General features: G+C 42.2%; 1 protein-coding gene across 1 annotated transcript in view; it reads left to right on the top strand.

The window, feature by feature from the left end:
* Window positions 1-24873, top strand: part of PLPPR1 (phospholipid phosphatase related 1) — a 329852-nt gene that overhangs the window by 211817 nt on the left and 93162 nt on the right. Inside the window, exons 3-4 of the mRNA XM_029605105.1 lie at window positions 3976-4164; window positions 23153-23285. Of these exons, the coding sequence (XP_029460965.1) occupies window positions 3976-4164; window positions 23153-23285 (322 nt within the window). The remainder of the gene's footprint in view (window positions 1-3975; window positions 4165-23152; window positions 23286-24873) is intronic.

Below are 24873 nucleotides of genomic sequence, written 5' to 3'. Positions count from 1 at the left end.
CACTATAAAGACACTACAAGAAAAAGTTCTAAAATCCATATATGCAATAAAGAAACTCATGGTCAACTATCAAGTAAAACTGCCATCATTCTTCATTCAATCAATTCTATATGAAAAAGAAGTCTGTGATCTATACAGGATGGGACAGAATCCTACTATAAAACCTGCACCTTCATTTCTTTAAACATACTCTGCATCCATAAAAACTCCCCCAACAATGGATGCAGAGCAAAACCAGGACGTTTTCTCTTACAACCCACCATGCAAAAAAAAAATATACATATAAAAATTCTGGTGTCACCTTTGTAACTCCCTCTTCTAGCAGGCTACATTGTGAATCAATTTTAAAAAATCCTTCAAAAAAACACACTCAGGACATACATAATAAACCCATCAAACCAAACTAGCAGTACCCACCAGGACTCAGAAACAGCCCTCCCTATGAAAAGCCCACACTTCAAATATTACCATGCTTGAGATCCAGAGATGATCTCTAGCTGCTTTCCTGATTCTGAGAAGCACTGAGCCTGCTCCATAAAACGTTATACCCCCAACAAGCCTATTTCCCAAAAAGGTGGGGTTATAGCAATGGGAGGAATCAAAAATATCAAAAACCCTACTTCTGCCCTTAGATAGAAAAATCTCATAGGGATAATGTTAGTGACTGGCGTAGCCCCATCACTTGTGTTTTTACAGGATCATTCTTTGTTCAGTTTAATTATCAAAATTGGGGGAGGGACTAACAGGAAACCTGTGGGCCTGTACCCCAGATCTTTTACGTATGTAGCAATGCCTCGTGGGTACCTTCCTAACTTCTGGTTTTGCAGTGGTTCTGCCCTATTCTTGTCAGTGGTTTCATGTTCATAAGAACATAAGAACATAAGAAAATGCCACACTGGGTCAGACCAAGGGTCCATCAAGCCCAGCATCCTGTTTCCAACAGTGGCCAATCCAGGCCATAAGAACCTGGCAAGTACCCAAAAACTAAGTCTATTCCATGTAACCATTGCTAATGTCTCCATTTGTGTATTGTGCTTCTGATTGTCTTAAGTCTTGCTGTCCACCAGCACCTGAGGGCTCCACCTGAGAGAAAGGCGTCCATCAAGTCAGAGGACATGCTGTTTCTAATCCAACTCAATTCCTCCAGTCTTGTCTGAACACTGCTTGCTCCTGTTTTTGGGATCACGCATATGATAGACTATGATGTTACACTGAGTACATTTTCAAAGGGGTTCCACGTGGAAAAATGGCATACACGTACTTAAGTAGCATGCATTTGTGTATATGCTATTTTATAAACATTGAAAATATGCACATATTTTTGGTTTTGTGCATTCATTTTAGTGGCTCAAAAAAAGGGATGGTCTAGGGGGCGTTCAATAGTGCGGTCAAGAAGTATGCATGGAAGTTGTTGTTTTATAAGAACTATACTTGTATAATTATCAAACTTATTCTACAATTTTACATCTTAATTAACTAGTGCAAGTGAAATTGGACTTGCAGTTTTTGGGTGGGAGGCCTGGTGAACTGTTGAAATTTTCAGGGTGAAGTGCTAAAGGGTATATTGAATTGGAGATAGACTGGGTGATCTGGTGATTCATGTATACTCACAAGTAAGTATTTTCAGAATACGTGTGTACTTTATAAAATACTTGCCTCTATGTATAAATCAGTGATTAAGTATTCAAATTTATTTTTTTACACCTAAAATATACGTGTGTATGTTTATTATATTAGGTAGAGAAACTAAGCACTTTCATTGCATTGCAAATATTCGTGTGCACTGAAACATACGTGTTCACTTTCAGAGCAGAACTCTGCGGTATAAACTGTAGTGGGAGCTACACAGTTTATAAAATACTAGGATAAATCTCTGTGCGTCTAATTATTAGGGATGTGAATCGTTTTTTGACAATTTAAAATATCATCCGATATATTTTAAATCGTCAAAAATCGTTAGAGGCGGTATACAATAGGAATTCCCCCGATTTATCGTCAAAAATGGCCGGCGCCATTTTGCAATACGGCAAATACGATTCGAGTGCAGGAGGTCGCTTCCGGACCCCCGCTGGACTTTTGGCAAGTCTTGTGGGGGTCAGGAGGCCCCCCCAAGCTGGCCAAAAGTCCCTGGGGGTCCAGCAGGGGTCCGGGAGCAATCTCCTGCGCTCGTGACGTCGGACAGGAACCAAAATGGCACCGGCGCTACCTTTGCCCTGTCATATGACAGGGCAAAGGTAGCGCCGGCGCCATTTCTATTAACGCAGCCGTGGCCTGAGAGTGGAAGATCACAGCGGGACCCCCCCCACTGGACCCCAGGTAATTTAAGACGTTTGGGGGGGTTTGGGAGGGTGGGGGATTTGTTTTAAAGGTTCGGGGTGGGTTTTAGGGATGTTTTAGTGTGCCGGTTTTCCCGCCCTCCCCCGATTTACGATTTACACGATTTAAAAAAAAAAAGAAAACCGCGACGATCCGATTCCCTCCCCCCCCCCAGCCAAAATCGATCGTTAAGACGATCACACGATTCACATCTCTACTAATTATAAGGTGAATTTTACAAGCTCGACGTGCTCATCAGTTAGGGGATGTGTGAATATGTTGGGCTGATGCATGCCAAGCAGATTTTAAAAGCCGCCAGGATACGCACATAAATGCCGCTGCTCATCAGGGGACAAGAAAGAGATCAGAACCCACCTGCCCAAATCACAGCCACCAGTGAATGATGCCTCCAGGATTGCATCACCACTATATGCGATAGTGGTGAAGAGACTTCTGTAACCTTTGCCAGCAGCTGTGGTGTGGGCAAGAGGGCTATGATGTCTATCCTGCTCATAATGATTTGCCCTGCCTCGGGTATAGATGTTTCCAGAAGGGAGGGTAAGAGGTCCTGCAATGCAGAAGAGGGGGATTTCTAGGAGGGGTGTGCCTTTTGGGGGAAAAGGCCTCAGCAGGGTTCTTGCTATGCACGAGGGGTGATAGGACTCTCAGGCTGGGGATGCATGGGTTGGTGGGGGACTGCCTCTTGAAAGGTGGGAGGTCCCAGCTCTGGCATGTGAGTGGGAATGGTTCTCACTGAGGTGGGGAGGGGGGGGGGGATGGGCAGATTCAGGAAGAGGTGCACTTTCCATTTTCCAAGTTTAGGGAAAATGAACCGTTGTGATGGTTAATTTACTGAGTGACGGTATAGAAAAGTTTCTAAAGAAGTAAATAAATAATTAAATAAATAAACTAAGGGAAAGGTCTTGTTAGCATGGGGATTAAGAGCCGCAGTTAATGTGAAGATAAAACTTTATTCTGTTACTATCCACAGTACCCGCACTTACCCTATCAAGGGCAAATTGTACTATGCTTCAGTAAATATTTTTGCATAGAATATTAGAGCCATTTTAAAGTGCATATAAAGATTATACTGAATTGCACTGTAAAAGTTTTAGTAGGATTTTATTGCATAGGCCTCATTCTATTGTAAAAGTTAAAAAAAACAAACATATGGAAAATGCAGTCTTGTCATGTCTTTGTTATAGTTACAGGCTGTTTCAAATTTCTCCCTCTGAATATGTAATCTTTTTCATTTCCTTGTTTTTCCCTCCTGTCACCCCTTGTGATTTACAGCACTGTCCTAACTAACTCGATTCAAATTGATTTGCTCCACCTATATGTTGTGTGTTGTTCTGCTCTGAATTGATTAGGCCATTGTCAGCGGCACTCCTGTGCCCCTTGATAAAGTAGCAGCTGAAGGCCAGTGTCCCTTTGCATACTATGATGTGATCCTGCATTGATCTAAGACATTCATGAAAGTTGTTTTCCTGACGTTTATATAACAGATGTTGCAGGGCATCACACAAATACACACACACACACTCTCTCTCATAATGGAAGAGCAGTCGGGAATGATGAAGGGGGCTCTGGTTACTCTTGGGCACAACTGCTTCTGCTGATAGCAACTGATGCCTCTCTCTGACCATGCTGTATTTTCAGCTTGTCATCATGGCTGGGACCGTTCTGCTTGCCTACTACTTCGAGTGCACTGACACTTTTCAGGTGCACATGCAAGGCTTCTTCTGCCAGGATGGCACACTTATGAAACCTTACCCTGGGGCTGAAGAAGAGAGTTTTATTTCACCTCTGGTGCTCTACTGTGTTCTGGCAGCAACCCCAACAGCTATTGTAAGTATACCAAAATATTAAAAAAAAAATAAAAAAAATGTGTTCTTATTTGCAGCTGTGATATGCGCTATTTGTTCTTCAGATTCATAACACAATTGCTGAAAACATTGCTACACTAATATGCCAGCCAGAATGTCTGGTTTTCTGATGTTAATAAGTCAATTGGAAATACTGGGCCCAATATTCAAAGCGGATTCAATGCTATTTAGCCAGATAAATGGGACTCATGTTGCTAAGCAGCGGCTGTTGAATATGCACCCACTGCTTATTCAGTGTTGCTTATTCAGTGGCCATCACTTAGCCATATAAGTCCCTTATAGGACTAAAAGACAGCTGCCTAAGTTGTGGGTGGATCAAGGTGGAGCGAGTTAGCCACACAATTTATGTGGCTTAACTGATAAATATTCAGACTTATCCACATAAGTTGTACAACTAAGATAAACGTGCTATAGAGCAGGGTCTAACCTTAGCTGGTAGACCTTCTCTGGCTAAGCTTCAATTAGACACGTATATTCAGCGGCATAACCGTGCTGCTGAATATACATCGTAACGTAACCGGATAAGTTCTAACTGGCTAAGGGCCTCATTTCCCATAGATACAGAAATGGGAGAAAAGCCTTTGTAAAATCAGGCCCTATGTTACCTAACTGGTCAGTTTTGAATATTGACCCCACTCTATTCTTTGTAGCATATGTTGATAACTGTATTTCTGCATTAACTGTGGACATTCCTGCTCTTTTTGTGGTGTGCATATTTTTTCTACCATGTCACCTGACACCAAAGTGTTTGATAAAGTGGAGTGCTTATAAATGTATTACTTCACATGTAAAGTCAGAAAGAAAATGGATCTCTAATTTTTATGTAGTAATTAGGTACTAAGAATGAGTGATAGGGTTGTGTAAGCATTTGAAACAAATGGGTAAAATGCAACAAATGAGACCATTTTTGTTTCATTCATGGGACCTCCCCCCCCCCCCCCAAAAAAAAAAAAAAATGAATGGAAGATCCCATGAATTTAAACTAAAATATTTGTGTATTTGTTTATTTTTCACATTCAAGCCTATGGTCCATTGAAAAGTGCTATAGTGAGACTGGTAATTATAGTAACTATCCAATGCCTGTGTGAGGCAGCAGCCAGACCGGAGCTGAGGCAGGACAAGTAGGAAAGGAGTCAGGATGGAGCACCAATCGAGGTGAAACATTTTGTTTTAACTATCTTATAGCTGGCATCTGGATCAAGTGATGCTGGCAATTCTCCCACTGAAAGGTCTGAGCACGTGCAAATAAACTCCATTTTCTCTATTGAATTTCACAGGGAAGCTTTTCTTTTTAGAAGCTCTCTTAGAATTAAAGAAAAGCTTTAAAAAGAAGAATAATTTTGGCATTGGCAAATGGATTTTTCTTATCTTCACTGCTGAAGTCATAGTTCTTTCACTGTGACAGAAAGATAGAGGCACTGCTTTCTATCTGTTCACTGGTACAGGATATAGAAGCAAGAAACACTTATTTTCTGTGTCTGTATGATTATGCATGGTGTGCTGCACTACTTATCAGGATACAGACTGCATTGAAGAGAAGCACAGTCTTGCCAACCTTCTCAATTTATTTTCTGATAGTGTATTTTGTGTGTGCAAAAGAGGATTGGGTGTACCTGTAGAGCCAGCCCCGCCAGTCAGAAATGCAGCCAGAAGTAGCAGTGGAGAAAAAAGGGAGTCCTACCCCTAAACTTTAGAGATACTTAGCCACAGAAAGCCAGAAGTGGAAGTCAGCTCAAGCTAGAAAAAAAATAAAAATGGGGATAGCATGTGCCACTGTCACCTGTTCCTCTCCCTTTTGCCTTGAATCAGGTAAAAAAGCATGAAAGCTATCTGAGGCTAGTGTTAGCTGGTCAGGGACAAGTACAGGGGGCAGGAAAAATGCAATACCCAAATTAGCTGTGCAATCCTCCATGATTACTGCTTCTGAGGTAGTAGAGGAGAATATTCAAAAACAGATTCTGAAGAAGAATTGTATCTCAGATTCCATGAATCAGAAGATATTGAAGAGATAGTAGCCAAAGAGGATTTGGGAGCTCTAGTCAATAGAGTCTCAGCCTCCAGGGGGGTAATGGTGGAGGTAGATGATACCGATTCTGTTGACAGCAACCCCTAAGAAAAGCAGACAATGCAGGTAGAGAGTGAGTGATGCCTCTGGCCTGTTTCCTCATGATCTACCCTCAACCTCAACTATAGTGCCAGCAGCCACTCCCAGGGATGCAATGAGGAGATTGTAACTGACATCCATTGAATGGAGGCACTTTAAAATGAGGGAGGAAAATCATTTGTATAGTGTATTACTGCAGTAAGACCATCAGTTGAGGGAAAGTAATGGGGCAATCTGACAAATGATTGGCATGCAGCAACACCTACAAAAACACCATTTGCTTGCACTAAAGTCAGAAGAGAGCAGCAAATGCTAGCCTGGGGTTCCCTACAACCACTCAAAGCAATGTTGTAGAAGAAGGGTCAGAAAGGGGAAGACGTTTCCCCAGTGTAACCCTACAACCCTTCCATCATTCAGGTGGTTGGCTAGCAGCCCAGTAACGTGCAACTGAAGCAGCAAACCAACATTGAGGAAATGGGGAGGTGGTCTGTACACTGTGCAGGGGCAAATTTCAAGCAGCATCCAAAGTAGTGATGAGATTAATCAGGGCAATGATCACCCTGTATGACCAGCCCATGCAGATAGTGGAGAACATTGTACTTAAGCATTTGCTGCACTTTTTATCTGCCAATTACAAAGTACCCTACAGAACTGCCTACATTAGGCAGATTATCTCCACTCTGTATAATCAGTGACATAGTCGCATTCAGGTGCATCTGGCCAAGGCACAGGGAAGTAGCACACATTTCACAAACGATATCTGGACCAGTGCAAATGCTAGGCAGGCTTAACACACTAATGTCACACTGATGGGAGATGGCTGAGGCAGGGGAAGGTAGCAGCTCTAGCAGTGTGACTGAGCATGAGATGCAGGTGGGCTGTGCTGCACACCCTCATGCAATATCCTAACATCTGATGCTGCAGTCACTCTTTCATGACGTGCCTCTGGAAATGGAGATAAGTGTGGATCATCCTCTGGTTAGAATCATGATTGGATAGTGATGAAACAGCTGATACAAATCCTGAAGCTCTTCAAGGATTCCACAGAGGATCTGAGTTCCAGAAAAACAGCACCATGGCAAGATCATCCCTAAGGTAAATATTCTAGATGAAAAATTAGAGGGTTTTCATGAGCAGAGGAAATGAAAGCAGAGGAGTTGCAATTTATGGACTCTTTGCAGCAGCAGGTGCAACAAAGACTGAAAAATCGGTTAAAAAAACAATACTTATGTTTATTTATTGGTTTTATATCCCTGTCAGCTACCACTTCCTCCCTGCCCTCAATACACCACAGTCATGTTACCCCCACAGAATATCACCTCTTGATGGCCAATTTAGCCACTTAGCTTCTTTCTTAGTTTATACTGGGACATTTTGTCTCTCAAAAGAGATAATAGTAAAAAAGAGAAAAAAATTAGCAGTTTCCTCCTCCTAGCCCCATCTCTTTTCTAGTTCTCTTCCTTTTGTTTTATTGTACATTTCTAGGATCCAGCCTATTTCTCCTACCCTTCTTCTTTCTTGGTTATACCTCTTTCCTTGCTGTATGCCTTCTTTTCTAAGTCTTCATTGTTATTGTCCAACCTGATCCTGGTACTCTCATGGTGCCTTGGAGAACACCTACTACTATGGGTGCCAATTTTTATGCTTTGCCACCTATGCTTTTATTTTGGGATATGCATGCAACTATTTTTGTTGCCTTTTCTGCTCTGTTGGTGCCTTCTTTGCCTTTGGATATTCATATAAACATTGGCCTTTATGATATCAATAGGGGTTTGATAATTCCATGCTGTTTGTGATTCCCCATACTCTATGCCTTGAGGGTTTTGATGCTTCTGTGTTTGAGATTCCCTGCACTCTTTGTCTTGAAGAATTTGATGCACTCTCTCTTTCTATCTCAGCCTGTATATTGCTGTCTTCTATTATGCACCTACTTTAACCAGAGGTAGATTTCCATCAACATCTGCCTGAGTCTTGATTTCTTCTCTCTCATATATATTTTCTACAAGCATAAGAATCAGTACACATATACAGTATGTGAGAGATTTTTTGCACACACTGTGAGAATTAATTGGGTTAGTATTGGGTACTGTACATCTACATTACACTAGATAGGCATTAGACAGTATGTGGCTAGCTAACTGCCAGAATTCTATCTCTGCTTGCTAAGCAGTTCCATTCTTCTTGCTGCATAGTTTTGCACTACTGTTTATAATTTTAATCACCAGTGCCACTGCTGATGTTGCTACTGTTCCAAGCCTCTCTTGGTACCATCTGTGGTGGTTCATCCTCTGTTCCAGCATCTTCCAGCTTCATTTTAAATACCTTTCCCTACAGTACTTTCTGAATTTTTGTTTTGCCTTAGCAATCCAATTCTTTGCACAAGTTCTGCACCACTCATGGAATTTGGGTCCTTCATGCCACTTCTGGTCTCACTTTCCCTTCTTGATTCTTTGGGCTTTAGATGCATTTCTTATTCCTGCCTCAGCCCTTGCGTACACCTTGGGGCCTTTCTGCATTGCTCAGCATCCAATCATTTTTATTTTAATCACCAGTGCCATTGTTGCTGCTGCTGCTGCTCTAACTACTTTTTCTAACCTTTGGTTGGTTCCTTTCTCTTCAAGGCTATCTTCAAGGTTCTTTCCAAATTATCTTCCCCTATGGTACTTGCCAACTCTTGGTCTTTCCCTAGAAACTGACACGCTACACATACCTAAAGGGTTATCTTTAATGGTTTAATGCCATCTGGAATTTTTTCTTCAAACTCGATTCCTTTACAGTTCTTACTGACTTTTGCACTCATCTGATATTTAGCCTATCATAGATTATACCACAGGAAAAGGCAGGGGCAGCTGAAGTGCAACAAACAAAACCAGGGGCCTTGCTCCTCCATGTTATGACCGTTGGTCGCAGATGCCTGTGACCACATCTACTCACATCTTGCACCGTCTGCTTCCTGCTCCGGGCCTGCTCACGGTGCAGGCTAGCCTCTGCTGTCATGTTCCCTCTGGCTCCTTGTGGCGGTCAAGATGCCTCTATCCTTCATGCTGACTCCGGCCTTCAGTCCCTCTTTTAAAGACCCTTCGGCGGAACCTCAGGGGTGTCCCGGATAGATGACGTCATCACATCAGAGTAGCAAAGCTCCACCTTCTCCCTCAGCTAGCCGACTTGTCAAATGAGTTCCACTTCGTCTCTACGAGCTCCTGTCTCTGATGATTGTGGTGTGACGCTATCTGGCCTCCTGGACTTTGGACCCTGCCTGGTACCCTGCTCCTCGGGGGCCGGTGCGCACACTCTATGGAGAACCGGTCTCCTGGCTTCCCCTGCTCCTTTCGCTAGCCCTGCGCTTTCCAGTAAGTCCTATCCTGCAGCTCCCTGCTCCTCGGGGCTGCTGCTGGGAACACTTTACCGCTTGGGAGTTCTACCTCCATGCTTCCCCACTCCTCAGGGAAGTGCCTATGCTCTCTCCTGTGACTGTGCTTCTCTGCTCCTCGGGGTAGTGCCTACATTTATCCATGAGACAATCGGTGCTTCCCCGCTCCTCAGGGCTGTACTCTTGACTGCTACCGGTGCCTCCTCCCGCCTCCTTGGGCTGCCCTACGTCATGCGCTGGAGATATGACTTGGGCTTCCCCGCTCCTCGGGTTGGCCTATGTCATCACACCAAGTACCTCCTTCATGGTGCAGCTCTGCCCCTTGGGGCTGTCTCTTCCAGAATACCTCCTGCAACATCCTGTACCCCGCACTCCCTTCTCCGCAGAGGCCTGCCTTATGCCATCCCCTCCGAAGCTCTCTTGCCCAGGTACTGACCTCCAGCCTGTCCCACGTACGGTGGGAGTCCCTGTCCTGCTGTGTCTCTGCCCCACTCTTCAGGACCTCTCCACAGCCTCTCCCAAAAATCCTCTGCTGAGCCAGACCTTGCCTCCAATGGTGTAGACCTATGGGGCCCCTCCCACAGGTAGTAACAACGCTCACCTCAGGCCAAGGGTCAACATACCCTCAAACCATTATTACTGCTTTTCATATAATGGAGGCAGTATTTGCAAAAACTGAGAAAATTATGTTCTGGATTCCCTGAATCACAGGTTATTGAGCAGCAAGGGGCTGAAGAGAATTTGGGGCCTCTAGTCAGTAGCATCTTAGTCCCTAGTGAGCAGGTGGAGGAGGCAGATGATACTAAAAGGAATGAGATTATACACAATAAACAGGAAGACCATCTCCAGGCCTGTACAGCCATCCTCTTCCTTTAATGATGTAATACAGAGACAACATGAGCCTTCCAAAGATATTTCCTATGGCATCTCCATGCCTAAGGCTTTGTACAATTTTGTTAGTGCATATTGCCCATTTAGAGCCTGGGTATTCTTGCTACTGTGAGTTGACTTCTCTGCAAACCTTTAGTGCTTTAGGGTCTTCATGCCATTCCTTTGGAAGATTTGACCCTCTATCACTGCCTATGTCATTGGTTTCTTACACCATCATGGTATCTTGAACTGTTCATACCATACTTGGTGTTGATTTGCCCCACTCATGGTGCCTTGGGGAGTTTCTTGACTCTGTTGTTGGTTTCGTTTGCCCCTGTTTGAGAGCCTTGGGGTATTCTGGTGACTCTTGCTGCTGCTTTGCTCCTCTGACAGTACCTTGGAGAACTCTTGTCACTGCTAATAGCATTTTGTTTCATTATAGGTCCATGGGCTATTCATGACACTTTTAGAACCATGTTGACATAGTTTTGATGTATTGGAGTAGCCTTCACTCTTCTGATGATATCTACCTACAAGTTTCATTAGAAGTGATTTCAAAACCCCAATTTGGGAGCCCAAAATGTCTGCATTGTTTCCCCCATTAACTTTAATGGGAAATAAATGAATAAAAATATTAATAAACAAAAAAAAATGTTTTATCTGAAATGACTTTATGAATGATTTGTGACCCATGATATGAATAAATGAACCAAAATTAAATGTTTGTCTCTTTACATCCCAATGATTGATTTTCTGAAAGTAACATGCTTATTTAGAGTTTGAGGATACTGCAGACCATGCCAACAAAGTATCTATATATTATGACTTTTTAAAATATTCTTATCCTATTGAATTTTGAAATTTTACAAAAGTATAGTGCTTTCTTTTAAACAGCCTCATTACATTCCACTTAGAACCCAAAGTTTGTCCTGAGTCTGTGAAATTGCTATGGAATTTCAGCAAACAGCCAGTGGTGATCCCTTCCCATGTTGTCCCCTGCCACTACTACTGCTTTCTCTTTTCTATCACAAATACCATCATTCTTTCTTCTTTCCCCTACTTATGTATTGTTGTTACCTTCCTTTCCCTTACTACTGTAGTCATCTCCTATTTTCCTCTAGCACGACTGACTACATGGGAGTATTCATTAGCATGCAGTCATGCATCTAGCAGCATCTCCATGATCCCTGAAATACTCTCTGAGTTAGTAAATAAAATCATTTTGTCAGCATCAGTAAGGAAAAACTGACAGCAGCTTCAGCATCATAAAGAATTCAGAGAGCAACAGCACTTTTAGGGCTTTATATATTTGTGGCTAAAACTTTTCAAAACATTTCATTTTATTAAGTTTGTTTAACACATTTTTATTTTTTAAACTTTCACACATAGTTGAGTAATTTCATATTTCAGGTTGATGGATAACCCTAGAATTGTAACTTTTTCTTAGCAACATATATGATAATATAAAAATAATTACACTTTAATTGGCCACATTTTTATACTTGATTAACAATAAAAGATCAATAATCAAAACCTGCTGATTGAATAAAATAGCTTGATAATTTTAACTAGTTATCTATAAACAAATATTCAGTTGAACCTAAATGGCTCAGATATGGCTTTTGTTTGTCCCGTGATTTTTCTATTCATATAGGGGTAGATTTTAAAAGGAGCGCGCATGGCGTACATGTGTGCACGCTACCAACACGCACACTTGTACGCTCGATTTTTATAACATGCGCATGCAGATGCACGCATGTTATAAAATTGGGGGTCGGCGTGCGCAAGGGGTGCACAACTGTGCATCTTGCGTGCGAGAAGCCGCGCTGCCTTCCCCCATTCCCTCCCAGGCTGCTCCGAAATTGGAGCAGCCTCGGAGGGAAACTTCCCTTCCCCTAACCCCCCCCCCCCCCCAATTTTTTTTTTTACCTTTTACGTCTGCGAGGAGGCAGGTGCAGGTTGGACACACCGGCAGCCTGCCTGCACGCGATCCTCTGACACAGCAGCAAATGGCCTCTGTCCCCACCCCCAGACCACTCCTTTAGTCAAGCCCTGGGACTTAGACGCGTCGCTGGGCCTTTATAAAATAGGCCTGGCACGTGTAACCCCACCTATGCATGTTAATCCTCTGGATTTACGGGTTTTATAATTCGGCCCACATTGTCTCCACTACCTCTAGGAATTTGTTCCATGCATTTGCCACCATTTTTGTAAAGAAATATTTTATTTGATTACTCCTGAGTCTACTCCCTTTCATCCTCAACCCATGAACCCTCATTCCAAAGCCTCCAAAGAACGTGCTGGGTCAGACCATGGTCCATTGAGCCAAGCATCCTGTCTCCAGCAGTGGCCTGTCCAGTTCACAAGTACCTGTCAGATCTCTAATAATCGATCTGGTATTTTGTATTTCACTTGTTTAATAATTATATATGGACTTTTACTTCAGGAACTTGTCCAATCATTTGTTCCTTGACCACATCCTTTAGCAACATGTTACATAACTTGTTGTATGCGGAGTGAAAAAATACTTCCTATGATTTGTTTTAAATCTGCTGGTTGTTAATTTCACTGAAGTTCCCCTAGTCCTAGATTTATTTGAAAGGGTAAATAACTGTTTCCTATTACCTGTTCCACCTCACTCATGATTTTATAAATCTCAGTTATATCACCTCTCATCCATCTCTTCTCCAATCTAAAGAGTCCTAATCTGTTTAGCCTTTTTCCATAAGGTAATTTCTCCATTCCTTCTATCATTGTTGTTGCCTTTCTTTGTACCTTTTCTATATCCGCTATGTCTTTATTGAGATAAGTTGATCAGAACTGCACACAATACTGAAGGCATTATGATATTCTTGGTTTTGTTCCCTCTTCCTTTCCAAACTATTGCTAACAATCTAGTTGCCTTTTTTTGATTGCCACAGCACATTGAACTGACAATTGTAAGCTATTCTCCACAAGAGCTCTGAGATCCTTGACTTGGGAGGTGCCTCCTTACACAGAACCCAACATCATACACCTATGGTTCCAAGTTCCCTATTTGCAGTTTTCCACATGAAATTGAAAGAGGCCTGCCTCCTTTGCCTTGATACATTGGAGGTATTTAAATATCTCTGTCATATCTCCACTATCCTGCCTTTCCTCTAGGGTATATATGTTTGTGATGGGTGGTGTGGGTGTGAGCTGTTTGTGCTGCGACATAGTTGATGCAGCCTTACAGGTGAACCTATGAAGTCTATGCTGGTAGCTAGTTAATGCACCCTGTAGTAGGACAGTCTGGAGCTTCATCTATACCAGCCACTTCTCCTGTAGGTTAATCCTTTGGATTCTGGTGGTTGGCAGGACGTAGGTGGGTCCCTAGGGCAATGACTAGAGCAAGAGTCTAATGGCACACTGGGGTCAGAGGAGCAGCAGACTAATGGAGTTAGAGACATGCCAAGTTCAGAGCAGGTGGCAGACAAGGGTGGTCAGGTCAGGGCAAGAGGTCAGGTCCAGACAGCAGGCAATCATAGTCAGGACCAAGCAAGAAGTCAGAATCCGGAAGTCAGGCCAAGGGTGGATGAAGACACAAGGAAGACTGGATGGGGCAAGGCTAGAGAAGCAAGGCTAGATGAGGCAAGGCAGGAAGAGGAATCAGGAATGCAGGACACAAGAACCAGGATCTTGAAAGAAACATGCACTGCTAAGGCAGGAGACCCATTACTGAGGTAAGGTAATACTGCGAAGCCCTTGCTTAAATAGGCCAGTCAGACTGACGTCATTAGAGGGCACCACTCAGCATTTCCCACTGTGGGGAATATACAATGTGAAGATATATGCACGCATGCCTAAGGGCAAGTGGCGGGAGAGGCAGATGGCGGCATCTTGGTCTGCACTGAACAGCGTTTGAAGCAGGAAACTGTATGCTGATCACTGGATGGGTCCATCCATGATGGAGGTGAGTGAGGCAGTTCATGGAGCCCTCCCATGAGCCGATGAATGTAACAATGTTAGATCTTTAAGTCTGTCCCCATATGCTTTAAAATGAAGACCACTGATCATTTTAGTAGCTACCCTCTAAATCAACTCTATCCAGTTTATATTCTTTTTGAAGGTATAGTCTCCAGAACTGCACACAGGGGGGGGGGTAGATAATCTGGTTAAGGAAGTTAGCTGGATAAGACTTATTGAGGTCTATATTGACTTATTGAGGTCTATATTCAAAGTGAGTACCAGTGCTATTTAGCCAGATAAGTAGGACTTACGTGGATAAGTAGCAGCTGCTGAATATATGCCTATGTTCAGCAGTCACTTATATAGGCATATATAAGATACTTATCTGGCTAAAAAGTCAGCCATATAAGTTGTGGGCATGTAGTGGGTGGATCAGGGTAGAGCAAATTAGTCACATAACTTGTCCAGCTAATTAGCGATATTTGAAGTTAGCCACATAAGTTTTATGACTAATATACCTACTACTGTACTCCCACACATAAATGACACAGTACACTCTTGGAATACTGCAATTTTAACCACGCTTGATACAATTGCCCCTTTTAGACAGATTAAACAAAACAGAAATAAAAAGAAAATTGATGCCCCTTGGTATACAAAATCATTGCACACCCTAAAAACCCTTCTTAGGAAATTAGAACGCAAATGGCGCAATAACAAAACTACAGAATCAAAAAACAACTACCGCTGTACACTACGTCGTTACAATAAAGAAATAAACCAAACAAAAAAACACTACTATGCCAACATCATAGCCAAAGCCAATGGCAACCCAAATACACTATTTAATATAGTAAAAACCTTAACTACACCCCACAATGAAAACTCTATAAATGTTGATACCATCTTCTGCAATAAAATTGCCAAACATTTTGAAACTAAAGTATCCAACATCTCTGCAGAATTTTCAAACCTTCCTTATCCCACCCAGATAAAGGAAGTACCTAGTCAATCATGGTCAGAATTCACCCCTACATTAGATACTACTATCCTAGCCATCATACAACCCTTGTTCTGGAGCCTTCTTCAAAGTTCTTAAACTCGAAGCCTGCTCTTTTCTCACCCTTTTAATTAATCAATCTTTAGAATCAGGTGAATTCCCTCACACTTTAAAAAAGACCTCCATACTCCCAATTTTAAAAGCAAAAGATACATCCGATCTCAACAATTATAGACCCATAGCCTCTCTTACTTCCCTAGCCAAACTAATAGAATCTGTAGTACTCCACCAGTTAACCGATTTTCTAACTGAGCACAATATCCTTCATATCAATCAACATGGATTCAGAAAAGGTCACTCCATAGAAACACTCCTTCTATCCTCCTTTGATACTTTCTTCCGTGCATTTGATTCATATACAGACTACATTATAGTTTTCTTAGATATATCAGCAGCATTTGATACCATTAATCATCAGATTCTCATCTCAGGTCTTCAAAACATTGGCATCACAGGTACAGTTCTGAATTGGTTTACATCCTTTCTTTCTAACCGACCTCAACAAGTCAACTACAATCAGCATTATTCCTCTCCATACATCATTAACTCCGGCGTTCCTCAGGGTTCATCTCTTTCTCCTATTCTGTTTAACATATATCTTCTCCCTTTATGCAACATTCTATCCTCCCTCAATCTTCAATTCAAAATTTATGCAGACGATATTCAATTCTTTGTTCCATATAAATCATCATGGTCAGACACTCTATCCTTAGTTTCCCTTTATTTATCTACTATCAATTCCTGGCTTTCCCATAATCGATTAAAACTAAACCCGGCAAAAACTGAACTTATACACTTAACTTCCATTTCCGATTCTTCATTAGGTCCACCATCACACGACAATCAATAATGTCACTATTCCCATAACACGTTCTGCCGTAAGCCTAGGTGTAAACATAAACTCAGACCTATCTTTAAAACAACACATATCCTCACTTACAAAAAAATCGTTTTTCAAACTACGTCTGTTAAAACACCTTCGTCCTCTACTCTTCTACCGAGACTATAGAACCATCCTTCAATCTTTAATCTTTAATCTTCTCCGGTCTAGACTATTGTAATGCTCTTTTCTTAGGAATGTCAGACTCTTCACTATACCCACTTCAACTGATCCAAAATGCTGCAGCCCGGATACTAACCAGAACTTCTCTACACCACCATATCACCCCTATTTTACAATCGTTACATTGGTTACCCATAAAGTTCAGAATAAAATACAAAATCCTCTCCATTATTCATAGTTTAATTCATAATCATAATCATACATCCACCTGGCTCTGCTCACTATTACGCATATACAAACCCACACGACATCTAAGATCACTTAACCAAAATTTTCTAGATATCCCTTCTCCTAAACAAGCCAGACTAGACCTCACCAGAAAGAGAGCCTTTTCAATAGCCGGTCCAACACTCTGGAACTCTACCAAACCATCTTCGCTCAATATCCAATCCTTCTCATTTCAAAAAATCTCTCAAAACCTATCTTTTTCAACTTGCATTTAACACCTCATCTAACTAAATTCGTTCACCAATATTCTAACCTACACTCATAAACTCAATTACAACCACCACAACTTCCATCTATGCTATTTATAAGTACAACATACCTATTCACCCCAAGAAAAACTTCCAACTCATACGTCTCCAATTAACATATCCCCTTTTTTCCCCTTTATTACCACACAATTTCTACATTGTATTTTTCCCTACCCCCCCCGTTCCCTTTTTCCCCAAAAACAATAAGCCCATGGCACCAAACTTTTATTTTTAAACTTTTATTTTTAAAGTCTTAAATGCTAGCGCCCTAACTAGCCATTGTCTATTTTATGTAAAGTTTAAAAAAATAAATTCTATTTTATTTTTGTTTTAATTCTGTGAACCGTTTTTGACAAAATCTATTTTTAAAAAAACGGTATACAAATGCTGTTTAAATAAATAAATAAATAAATGACTAGCTTAGACGTGCCTGATAGCAGGTCTATACTTAGCCGGTTAGAACTTATTTGACTAAGCTCTTAGTTATACATATTATTCAGCTAATTTACTTAACCAGCCAGTTCTGAATATCGCGTCCGGTATTATTATTATTTATTAGATTTGATATAAAAATAAATTAGCCAAATAGTTTACAATAAAAGATAAACATAAAACAACATTAAAAAATGACACACATAGGGCCTGATTTTCAAAAGCATTCTAATGCTTAAAATTAGGGTTTGCATGTGTATATTTATTTTACCTGCGTTAAGTTGCTTTTGAAAATTGTGACAATATATGCCATTGAATTGTCCATAGGATTTTCCTGCACTTAATGTGGGTAAATTCACCAGAATATGTACAAGTAAAAATAAATACATAAAAGTGTATTGCATAATAATAAACATACAACAAAACATAACCCAAGGAGCATCTGCTGCCTATGTTGTCAAATGTTATTTATATATATATATATATAGAGAGAGAGAGAGAGAGAGAGAGAGAGAGAGAGAGAGGACTTATTGTGGAATGTAAACTAGACTTTTTGAGCTCTATTTAGAATGTACGTGCCTGCTGCCTTGCATTAGATTTGGAAAGCTTGATAGTTCTCTTTAAACTGTCTTTAAGATGATTGCTATATTTTTGGAGTTTCTTGCAAATCACAAATCTGCCATGTGACACAGTTCTTCTCTGACCTCAAATGTTATAAGCAGACTAAAGTGCCAGGTTTTTACTATTTTCAAAAATTTGAGAATATTACATTCTGTTCGAATGTCGGAAGATAGGCTGTCGCACAAAATGGGGCCTGGTAAGAGAGAGAAGACTTTGTATTAGAATCTAACCTGATGACAGAGGGAGGAGGAAGGTACAGGAGACCTTGCCGAGACAAATGCAAGGTGCGAGGAGGGGAGTAAGGAATAAATAATTAAGAACATAAGAACATAAGAAAGATATAGAGGAAAACCTGAGTAAAGGGCATGGAATGTAAAACAAAGTACTATAAATTGAATATGGAAAGTGACAGTTAACCAGTGAAGGGCCTGAAGAATTGGTGTCACATGATCAAATTTTTAAAAACTGTATATGACCTTTGCCACTATATGTTGCAACAGCTGTACCTGCTTCAGATGGTATTGCAGAAGTCACTAAAGAATAGAATTGCAGCAATCTGTTCTATCCTCTCTGCATCAGCTGCGCACCCTTGCTCATGGTGGGCACACCTCTCCACTACCTCTCCTAGAGATAACCTGAGGCCCACCTAAGTCCAGGTGGTCAGGGTACCCAAGGGCTCAACCTGTGGAAACCACGGACTGTTATTGGCGAAGCTCCAGCTAGCATCTGTCTCCTCATGTGCTCCACCTTCTAGTGGCAGGGGCTCTCTGGGTCCGATCAGAGGACCGTACCAATCCTGTACCAGGCAAGGGTTCACCTCCAGCGCAGCAGGTTGCCAAGGCCATGGACTCGGCGGAGTCTCCTGCCTTGTAGGCCATTCCTGGTCTGGTCACTCGTGTCCGAGAACAACAATGGATCATGGAAGCATTGGTCTCCTCCGTAAGGAAGATGCGTTCTCAATTGGAGGAATCCGCCATGGCCAATCCAGGGGCTCTTGCCCATATCTTACCCTCAAGGGCACCGCTGGCCCTCCCAGCTCCACCCCATTTTAATGGGGATCCACACCTTTGTCGAGGCTTCATAAATCAATGTTATATGCAGTTTTCACTACAACCCTCGCTCTTTCACAGCAAGGCAACAAAGATCACCTTCATCCTAGTCTTCAGGTTTATAGCTGTTTTAAAGATAGATTACAGGTTTCTAGTAACAAGTTATACATTTCAAGGCATATATTGAGTATAGAGATGTGTATTTGTCTAAGACGAATTAGGCAATTTCAACAAAATTGCCTAATTTGTCCTGGTTTGGGGAGCCCGAAACCCGAAAGAGTTTTTCCCAAAATTTTGGGAAAAATTCATTTTCAGGTTTAGTGTGCACTAATGGGGTTAGTACTCACTAACTCCCCATTAGTGCGCGCTAACGTAAAAGTGTGCGCATTAACCCCACTAGTGCGTACTAATCCGAAATTCATGTCCCTCCGAATTTAAAAGGCCTGAACTGCGGGAAATACAAAATTTCCCGCAGCAGACTGAAAACGAAGCCTGAACCAAAAGGCTCGGGCTTTGCACATCTCTAATTTATTCAGTGCCACTTAGCCAGATAAGTTCTGATTTATCTGCGCTAAGTGACATATTTTAACTATTTTAGAGAGTATTGAGAGGAGAGGAAGATTTTGCTGGTGGCTGAAGAGGATCGGTAAGTATTGCTAGCTAGGTAATATTGGAGTCTTAAGTTTGAGGAGAGGTAAAATTGTGGGTAAAACTAATTTCAAGTGTATGTGCCTTGACTAGCAGCAAGACAGAGAAATAGGATAAGAACTCGCTTGTCATTTTCTCAGCTTCCAGTTAATTCAAATTAATTGAAGAAGGAGGATCAGGAGAGGAAAAGAGGGAAGGGAGGATCTGAAATCACATGGGGGAGGAGGGAAGAGAGGATAGAACACCTGGATTTGCACTGGAGAGATAGAGGAAAGAGAGAAGATACTGAATTGCATTGGGGTAGTATAAGGGATGGGGCGGTGTGAGCCTTCAGTGTTGTGGCATAGTTGATGCAGCTTCGAGGGTGAACCCTCGAGGTCTATGCCAGTAGCTGGTAAACATGCCCTGTAGCAAGATAGTCTGGAGCTTCACATTTACCAGCCGCTTCCTCTGCAGGTTGAGCCCTTGGATTCTGGTGGCCTGCAGGATTTAGGCGGGTCCCTAAGTTGGAGGTGGTCCAGACACACCTGACACAGAGTAGAAAGTAGGCTTAATAGGGTTAGAGGAGAGCCAAGGTCGGGACAGGCAGTGGATGAGAATAGTCGGGACCAGGTAAGAGGTCAGGTCCAGGTGGCAGTGAATTGTAGTCAGGTCCAAGCAAGAGTTCAGGATCCAGGTGGCACAGAATCATGATCAGGTCCAATCAAGTGGTCATGATCTGGAAAGTCAAGCCGAGGGTGTATATGGACACACAGAAGATGCTGGAAGAAACAATAAGGAAAATAAGCTGGATTGAGCTGGACTGTAAGGCAAGGCTGGATGAGGCTAGAAATGCAGGGTTGTTGTAGCAACAGACTCTACAAGGCATGAGACCCAATACTGAGGTGAGGAAGGGAAGTCTGGGGAACCCTTATATAGGGCTGAGCAGCTGACATCATCAGAGAGCACTGCAGGCATTTTCCCACCATGGGCTCTTTAATGTTCAGTTGATGACCATGGGCAAAATGTAGAGGCTGATTTGTTCTTCATGCAAGACTCCAGTTTGCATGGTCAAATGTACTGTGATCTTAGTAATCTGACCCGGTAGGGATCTCTGTAAATGAAGGATAATAAAAGTGGAGAATTCAAGGGGATTGTAGGCATGTATTAATGTTGGACCAGAGCCTCATGGATAAAGCTACCTCCAGCACTGGTATCCAGGAAGGCAAGGGCATCAACAATGATGTCCTCATGAGACAGACATACTGGAACCAATAGTTGTGGAGAGGTGCAAGAATAACTTAGGGTGGCCTCTCCTACCAAACCTAGGTCCTTCAGTTTCCTGAACAGCACCATGCAAAACGGCTGGGGGCAGTGTATTATAAGCAGAGGTTATATGCATGACGCTTCTGCTTCTTGTCATCTGAGATCTTGAAATGATTCACTTGCATGGGTTCTACTGGCAGAGACCCTAACTCTGGAAGAGGACAATTAGTTACAAGCTTCTGAAAATTTGGAGCAAGATGGACAGGGTGACGGATCAAGCATTTTTCTTTGGCCCATTCCTGGAAACTCAGGTCTACTCACACGACTAGACTAATCAGCCTCTCCAGGGTAGATGGTAGGCCTCTGCCAGCCAGCTCATCGTTAATACATTCTGAAAGTCCTTGCTGGAAAACTGCAACCAGGCTGTTACTGTCCCACTGGAATTCAGAGGCCACCCGGCAAGGAAAGAATGTAGGTCACTTTGACTTGGTCTGTCAAGAATAAATGGTGCCTGCAACTCGAATTACATCTGACACTGGTTAAGAAAGCCTCTATAGCTTCTGGGATCCCTATCATACCTCTGAGGCGGGGGCAAGGGGAGCTTGGGCATGACAGGTTGGAAGATGGTGCTAAAGCAGGCGCTGAAGCAGGCCAGGACATAATGCCCTGAAGATAGCCAGACATGGTAATCAGCTGATTCTGCTGCCTTTGAAGCTGGTGTGCTAGGCTGGCAATGACAGAAGCAGGGGGTGAGCCGCTGATCTCATAGCTCAGGAATCTGTAAGGGATAGGTGTGTGAGTCCTTAGTGCTGTGGCATAGTTGATGCAGTCTCGAGAGCAAACCCCTGAGGCCAATGTCGGCAGCTGCAGATCGTGCCCTGTAGCGAGTTTCACTTTTTCCAGCCGTCTCCTCCACAAGTTGAGCCCTTAGATTCTGGTGGCCAGCAGGACTTAGGTGGGTCCCTAGGGCAGAAGTGGTAGTTAAGAGTTCAGAGACATACCAGAGACAGAGTAGACACAGGCATAAGAGGGTCACAGGAGAGCCACGACTGTGGCTGGAAGCGAGCAAGAATAGCTGGGGACAGGCAAGGGGACAGGTCCAGGCAGCAGTGAATCGTGGTCAGTTCCAAGCAAGAGCTCAAAATCCGGAGAGACAAGCTGAAGGTGGACGTGGACGCAGAGAAGACTCTGGAAGAAATAATAAGGAAATCAAGGTGGAAGGTTCTGAATTGGAAGGAAAGGCTGGATGAGGCTGGACTGGAAGGCAAGAATGGATGAGGCTGGAAATGCAGGAGCACTGTAGCAACCCACTCTGCTAGGCTGGAGACCTGTTGCTGAGGCAAGGAGGGGAAGTCCAGGGAACCCTTATATAGGGCTGAGATGCTGATGTCATTGGTGAGCACTGTGGACTTTTTCCTGTTGTGGGCCTTTTAACTAGCATGTGGTCGGGTGCACGTATGCCTAAGGAAGATTGGAGGAGCAGTGGTCATAGCAGTATCCCGTGCCATGTGAGGGGAGACTGGTGGCATCCCGCCATGACATAAGGCTCTGCTGTTGTGGGGGGAGACTGGTGGCATCCCGCCATGACATAAGGCTCTTATGCATCGGGAGTAAATCCAGTGGCTCGTTGGACCTTCTCACGAGTCACGAATCCTAATAGGTAGGAAGAAAAGACTGAGGGATCAATAGTGAGGGTAGGAAGGAGGGAGGACAAAGAATCATACTTGTGGGGAAGGGAAGGAGGAGAGAGAGGACCAGAGATCATACCGGAGGGAAAATAGTGAGGTCCAGGGATTTTTGGAGAGCGAAGAGGAGTGTGTGTGTGTGTGTGTGTGTGTGTGTGTGTGTGTGTGAAGGGAATATTTCTATAAAAGGATTGCTTTACAAATGAGCCCAGTAGTAGTTCTTCAATAATCCAGTAAACGTTGACCTCATTCTTATGGATACATTTAAATGTGCTGCATGTAGGAAGAGTGCTTTGCAATGTAAACCAGAGAAATTCTTGAGAAAAGTAAAATTTTAAATTAAATTAGTAATTGTCTTGAGAATTCATAGACATGTACCTTTTTGTTTTTGCTCCAGATTTTTATTGGTGAGATTGCCATGTATTTTATAAAGTCAACCAGAGAAAGCCTGATCATCCAGGAGAAAATGATTTTGACAGGAGAGTGTTGTTATCTGAACCCATTGCTCAGAAGAATCATACGGTTTATAGGTAAGTGATAAAGATGCAGCGGGTCAGAATGCTTGGTGAAACAAAATTGTTATCTACTTTCAAAATTAATAAACCAGCTCTGCAGGGTTCTTTTGTAGACCCATAATGATAAAACACTATTGAGTCTATTCCAAAAAAAACCTCTGTGCTGGATAAAAGGTTGAAGCCTATAGAAATATTTATCAAATGGGCACTTTTCTTATTAGAACTTAGCTGTCTTGGAAAAGCTACCTGGAACAGAAGGGGATGCATGGAGTTGAACCTGGAAGAGATGATGGAAAAAAAATGGTAACAGAATTCAAAAAAGCCTGGGAGAAGTATAAAGGATCCCAAATGGCAAAGAGAATAGTAATGAACCCAACCCAAAACAGGCATGGTATGAATGTTTGGAACTTTCAAGAAGGTTTTGGGGTGGTCTGCTTGGTGAGGTGATGATAATCTTAAAGAGCAGTGGTACAACAGCGTCAGGCATCCAAAAAGGTTTGAGCTGACCTGCATGGACAGCACTGTGTTTATTAAAAACCATACTTCAGTGAGCATGGGGAGGCTGGGATTTTATTCCATTTTATTTTATATTTTATTTATTTATTTTTATTGATCGCTTGACATTTTTAAAAAGCATCCTCACCAACTGTGATATCTGCAAGGATTATTACAGAACTTGGTAATTAGACAGAGGAAGTGTTAACTTAAGTATTGGTCTTAATAAGAAGCAAAGTTGAAGATGGAAAGGCTGGAAAGGCCTCCAGGCAGAGGTGGTTGAAGCAATCACTGCAGTGCATTTTGGGTATTGCTTGAGATGAATGGTGGAAGGCAGTGGTAGGAAAAGTATTGAGAGGTTATATAAAATATATCGGGGAGAGAGATTGGTTTTGGATTGCATAAGGAAATTTATATGCCCATCTATCCTACGTGGATGAATCTGGGATGGCCCATTTTGGTCTTTATCAATTTATTATATTCTGTTGTCCTTTGGCTATGTACTCATTTGCATAGCTGTTTTGCATACTTTTTAATTTCATAGAATAGAGGTCTTGATTAATCATACCTTGATTAAGCTGTAAAGGTTGTTTTTGTTTTTTTTTTTAGCATTTAGCAGATTTCCTCTTTCCCCTTAAACCATTAGTACTAGCAAAACAAAACAAACATAGTTCTTTTAGCTATTATAATTAAATTACTGTGCTCCCTCTTTTTTTTCTGTTTGCTTCCATTCTTGATGATATGATAGTGTTTATTAAAACTCCTCATATGTAATTCATTAACAATTTAAGTAATTCCAAAAGCTGTTGTGCGGAGTTTTATTAGACAGCCACACGAGCCATCACAGTGATGCGTAAATAACTGAAGAGCAGAGTCAGGGAAGGAGCTTTCTGAAAACAGGAAGCAAGGGCAAGTTTGATGGAGCACACAGTTTGCTTCAAAAACATACAAGAAATAAAATGTATTATGATGAAAAAAGAAGGCATGGAAGTGCTGTAAGACCAAATGGGGAAACAACTGAGCAAATAAATAGGCAAGTTTGAAGAATCTACTTAGAACTGCTGTTCTAAGCTGTATGAAGTGATGTCTAAAGTGTGCCAATACAAAC

Source organism: Rhinatrema bivittatum, chromosome 1, assembly GCF_901001135.1.
Source record: "Rhinatrema bivittatum chromosome 1, aRhiBiv1.1, whole genome shotgun sequence".
Classification (NCBI taxonomy): domain Eukaryota; kingdom Metazoa; phylum Chordata; class Amphibia; order Gymnophiona; family Rhinatrematidae; genus Rhinatrema; species Rhinatrema bivittatum.
This window is presented reverse-complemented; position numbering and strand designations above follow the sequence as displayed.